The sequence below is a fragment of the Populus alba genome, chromosome 9, assembly GCF_005239225.2.
Source record: "Populus alba chromosome 9, ASM523922v2, whole genome shotgun sequence".
In the NCBI taxonomy this organism is placed as follows: domain Eukaryota; kingdom Viridiplantae; phylum Streptophyta; class Magnoliopsida; order Malpighiales; family Salicaceae; genus Populus; species Populus alba.
Window position 1 is genome coordinate 9,934,378 of NC_133292.1, and position 5,605 is coordinate 9,939,982.

General features: G+C 32.5%; 1 protein-coding gene across 1 annotated transcript; it reads left to right on the forward strand.

Moving 5' to 3' along the window:
* Positions 1 to 3,234: 3,234 nt before the first annotated feature.
* On the forward strand, positions 3,235 to 4,662 carry LOC118058927 (bZIP transcription factor 44). The gene has a single exon (XM_035071725.2). It carries the CDS (start codon positions 3,908 to 3,910, stop codon positions 4,373 to 4,375), a length of 468 nt encoding a protein of 155 aa, XP_034927616.1. The 5' UTR covers positions 3,235 to 3,907; the 3' UTR covers positions 4,376 to 4,662.
* Positions 4,663 to 5,605: the final 943 nt, after the last annotated feature.

A 5,605-nucleotide genomic window follows, 5' to 3' on the forward strand; every position in this document is an offset into this window, starting at 1 on the left:
AAGCAGTACAGAATCATTTAAAAAATAAAATGTTGTGAGGTCGATGCCGAATCTCAGAACAGAGCTAGTGCTGTTACATCTGAATCATTAAGCCAACCGCCAACCTTGGGCTCAACTTCTTTTGCGTCACAGCCATTTTCTTCAATCTGGCTATCATTGCAATGTTGTAGTAAAGTGGTTAGTGGTCGTTTTTCATCAATTTTGGTCCGAAAGGCTATGATTAGTTTCCTCAAAATCATTGAACTCTCTTCTTGTCTATTATCTCGTGCAAGATGAATTGAAACCGGTTTTTTTTTTTTAAAAAAAAAAAAAACCCTTTGATCTTCAGGCTAATAGCAATTAATAGTTTGGTGGTGATTATTTTTGAAGTGCTGTTTTTTTTAAAATATAAAAAATAATATTTTTGAATTTTTTTTTATTAACACATCAAAACAGTAAACATAAAAAATAGTTTTAAATTAAAAAAACTTGATTTTTTTAAAATCTAATGCGTTCTCAATAACCCTTTAGTCACAGCCCATAAATACCACTGAACTGGCATTTTCCACCCACTCTTCAACTGCCAAAAAAAGAAAGAAATAAAGAAAGAAAAGAATTCAGAAGAACAACCTTTGGGCGGCACTTTACACAGGCTACATTGAACTTATTATGGGCCAAAAGAAGGGGGCCCAGCAGTCTGTCAGCAGAGTGCAAAACTACGTTTCTGATGCTGTGCTTCCACCACGAACCGTAGTTACAAGACCGTGGTGTACTTGTTAAATAATGGTATCGTGGGTTAGAAAGGTTGGTTTGAAGCTACACGTCGAGTTTTGATTTTTTTTTTTAAAAAAAAAAAAAAAACAATTATACCCATTAGACGATGTTTCAAGTTTTTTTCCAAGCAATTTTTTTTTTTTAAATGAAGCGTGTTTTAGAATTTTTTTTTAAATAATAATAACATGAAGCGTGTTAGATACTATTTAACATGCCAAACCTTATTTTTTTTAAAAAATTATCTTTTTAATCTTAAATTATTATTTTTTATTGTTTAGATCATTTTACATTCTAATATTAAAAATAAAATTTTAAAAATAATAAAAAATTATTTTAAAATATTTACAAATGAATAGGATTGGTTTGATTATCGTATCAAACTTGAAGGGTAACATAATTAAAATTATAATGTTTCTCGTGTAAAATTGAAACTACAAGTTATAGCAATCATCCTAGTATTTTAGTTTAATCCATTTAAATTAAAAGGTATCTTAAAAAAAAATAAGTTTGTTAACTGAAAAATAGAATTTTTTAAATGAAATTTATAATAAAAAGGTAAATTTATGAAATATAATAGAAAATTAATGTTTTGAGTTGCTAAAACATTTGCTTATATACAAAAATATTGTATCATTTATCATTTTAATTTTTCTTTTTATACAATGAAAAACTACAAAGAAAAACTATGAAGATCCTTAAAAATATGTTTTCGAATTTAATATATATTTTAAATTTCACGAATAAAAAAATATATATGTGAAATAAAATCCCAGTTCTCCTATTCTGGTTATTTTATTTTTTATTTTTTATTTTTTTTTTTTAAAAAAAAAAACATCAGAGCAGAGTATTATATACTTGGGAGAGTATGTACAACAAGACAACATGAACAAGGCTAAAGTGGAGAATTCGGATATTGAAAACAAATAAAATATTTAGATGCTGAGCACAGAACCCAAGGTGTAATAAAGGGACTACACCCTACATCCCTAGATTTGCTTTTTCCCAAGTGACTCGTGTCAAGACATCATCCGTGTAAACTGAACACAAAACTACCGAAAAAGCTCAAATCTGGTTCAGGTTTTTTTGGTGAAATTTAGGCAGCATTTGGGGATGTGTGATCCTGCCTCCTCCTTGCACCAGTTTCTATGTTGCACGTAACCCGACGCCGTTTTGTCGATTTTGCCTAGGTAGTCTCAACTCGTGATAGAGTGAAAAAGGCAAAAGGTTTGCTTTGCAAGGTGAGCATGGCATGGAGGATCAACTTTCACTTCGTAGTTTGTAGTCGTGGAACCAATTATATAAACGTGCAAGTACATGTCTATGTCTTGTGCATGAAAATAGAAAGAAAACTTTTTCTTAAAACCGGGTTTTATTTTCTTAATAATTTGTTTAGAATTATAATTATGGTTATTTTTTAAAGAATTTTTCGTGTTGAAATATATTAAAATATATTTTTTATTATTTTTAAAAATTATTTTTAATATCAACGCGTATTAAAATAATATAAAATATTAAAAAAATATTAATTTGAATTAAATAAAATAATAATAAAAAATTTCAAATTTAAAAATATGATATTAGGTTTGGAAACAAACAATTAGTGAATTTGGAAAAGGATTTTTATTGTTTTTGTGATTTAAAAATATTTTTTTTTTTCAAATAATTTTTATTGTTGTTTTTAAATTAGTTTAATACACTGATATTAAGAATAATTTTTTAAAAATAAAAAAAATATTATTTTAATTATTTTTAAGTTTATAATTTTCTTAGGTTTACAGTTTAACCAAAATATAATGTTAGATTTGAAACCAGATGCTTTACTCTGCTGGGAAGAAGACTGGTTCAAGAAATAAAATTTGATGTGATCAATAACAGCAAGATTTTCTTTTTGGGTGGAAAAACTATAAAAAAAATATAATTTTTCTTAGTGAAAACATTTGTATCTATAATGGTAATGGGGTAAGGTGCATCAAAACCCAATAACATGCACTGGATCTGATGTTTATATTTGATCCAAATCTAGAGATATGCAGCAAATCCACTCACTATTTCTAGTTTTTTTCTTTCCTTTTTTTCAACAATGCGCTCGCTGTTTCTTACTGGCTTCATTACTGCTAGAAAAATATTTATACAGATACATAATAAAAATGTTAAAGTATCTTTTTTTTTAACCATTATAGTATCTCCAAAAACGCTCTGTTTTCGATACGAATCACATAAATTTCACTGACCGCTACCATGGAAGTAAGAAAGTAAAGACTGGTGGTTGATCCCAGCTGGACCTGGACAGCTCTGGAGTTCCATGCTACCCCCATTTCCCCTCACATTGTCCCATCTAACTTTTTTCTTGCAACTTTTTTTTTTTTTTTTCTCGAGAGAGAGAGATTCCACGAAGTTATTTAATTTCTCTACATTTTTATTTTTTAAAACTATTTTTTCCCATCAACTTGGTAGTCTCTTTTTATCTATAAATCCCATCCTCTCATTACTCCAAGTCCCCCCCCCCCCTCTCTTCCCTTCTCTCCCTCGCCAAATCTTTAGCATCCTTTTGGTTCCTTTCCTTGGAGATATTTTGCTAGTAATGTATTTCTGTCTCTCAAATTAGCTTTGAACTGAAGCCATATTCTTCCATTTCTGTTCTCCAATCTTGATCCTGGATCTCAGTTTCTTGAATCCAAAATCGAGCAGCACTCTGTGATTTTCTCCATCTTGGTGCAATTTTTCTGTGCTGAGCAGGGGTTTTAGGCTATTTTATAATATCAACTAGTACTCACAATCCTTTTCTCTTGGGTTTTAGTGGGATTTTTTAAAAGTTGTCTTGATGATAAGTTTTCTGCTCTTAATGTTTGAGATTCATGTCTCCAATTCTCAGTGAGATTTTCATTTCTGGGTGTATGATAAATTCCACCTTCAGGCGCAGGACCCATTTAGTTCAATCATTCTCAGTTGTTTTCCTTTACTGGCTGTATTACGTTTCATGATTTTTGCTCAAAATCTGACCTATAGATTATAATTTATATATAATATATATATTACCATTACTACTACTGTTATCTGCATTAGTTTTGAGTCTGTTGCTATCTGGGTCCTGCCATAACTCTTTCTTTGTTGGTGTTCTTGTGTGAAAGTTGCGTACTTGTTTTGTGGGTCTCTCATGGCTTCGTCTAGTGGAACATCTTCAGGGTCATCTTTGATTCAGAACTCGGGTTCTGAAGAGAATTTGCAGGCATTGATGGATCAGAGGAAGAGGAAGAGAATGATATCGAATCGTGAATCGGCGAGGAGGTCTAGAATGAGAAAACAGAAGCATTTGGATGATCTAGTGGCTCAAGTGGCTCAATTGAAAAAGGAGAATCACCAGATTATTACCAGCATCAATATCACCACTCAACATTATTTGAACGTGGAGGCTGACAACTCAATCTTGAGAGCTCAAGTTAGTGAGCTCAGCCACAGATTGGAGTTTTTGAACGGGATCGTTAGTTTATTGAATTCAAGCAATGGTCTCTTTGGAGATTCAAGCATCTTTAATGAGCCAGCAGCCGACAGCTTCTTGAACCCATTGAACATGTCCTATCTGAATCAGCCAATAAGTGCCTCTGCAGATATGTTTCAATACTGATTTGTTCTCCAATATGGGCGTGATTCTAGGACTTCTAACAGAAGAGAGAGAGATCCATTTGGTACTCTAACAATTAAGCTCAAGAAATTATCACTTAAAAGTTGTTAAGAATTAAAACGGTTTGGAATAAGGTCCGGTGTGAGAGCGGATATGTAAGAAAGAACAAAAGGGTTGTGGCTATTTAGGTTCTTGGTCTGTAAATCGGGCTATTAGTATTACTGTTTGATGTTGAAAGATTTTGTGTTATCCTATATGTAATGGTATTTTTAATGAGTTTTGCTTCTTAATTGTTCCAACTTGTGCGAATGAATGGTCCTTACAGTGACATCAGTTCTATGGCTCTCGCAGTATTTTCTCCAGAAAAATATCTGAAAAAACAATTATGGGGTCTCTTATGTTTTGACAAACTGAAATAACTTAGCACAAACACAATACTTAATTCAAAAGTGTATAAAAACAAAGCAGTGTTCTTCCTCCAAGTGTATGATTATGGAGTTTTTTATATCTGTAGTTGTATATTTAAACCACCTGGCTTAGAGCAATGAAGTAGTGCCCGCTGAATACACTGTGAGAAGCTTCAGAGAGTTACTACCTATGATTACTTCATCTGAAACAACAGGTCATGATCTAATCATTTTGCGATGATATCTCTACCGATATTATCTTCGCATGAAGTGAAAGAATGGGACTTTTTAACGAGAACAAGTATCTGATCCAAACTTGCATTGTATATTTAGCACCTCTCGTTTGCAGATTAATTGAAGGACAAGATCCCAGGAGGAGTGGCCAAGGGCCCCCAGCATCTTTTTCGAATATTGTGAGACTGGAGAGTTGCAGTTAAATATTGGATCCATGGATCAGGACCGTTGAAACTCCTGTGGACTGGTTTAGTTGCCTCCGGCAGATATTTTTCCCTCGAGGCTAAGTAATATTTTCTAATCATTTTTCAGGTGTTGAAATTAAATCAGCTTTTATGATCCATTCAGAGACCAGCTTTCCGTGCTGGGGCTTAGTGCTTCCACCCAAGCTAACTTGCAATCACATTTTTCATGATCAACAGTGCCGGGGCCGGGGCCGGTTCCCGTTCACACGAATAAACTCTTGATGGATGCAAATGAGCTCTCGCTAAAGAGAAAGGAGCGATGAAAAGCAAATAAAGAAGTTAACTGAACAGTAGAAAAATTGTTAAAGATACTCAACAACAGTAATAGGATTTTTAAAGCTGAAAAG

Excerpts from the sequence above, each read along its gene's own strand:
- LOC118058927 (XM_035071725.2), top strand. The coding sequence starts at position 3,908 with ATGGCTTCGTCTAGTGGAACATCTTCAGGGTCATCTTTGATTCAGAAC.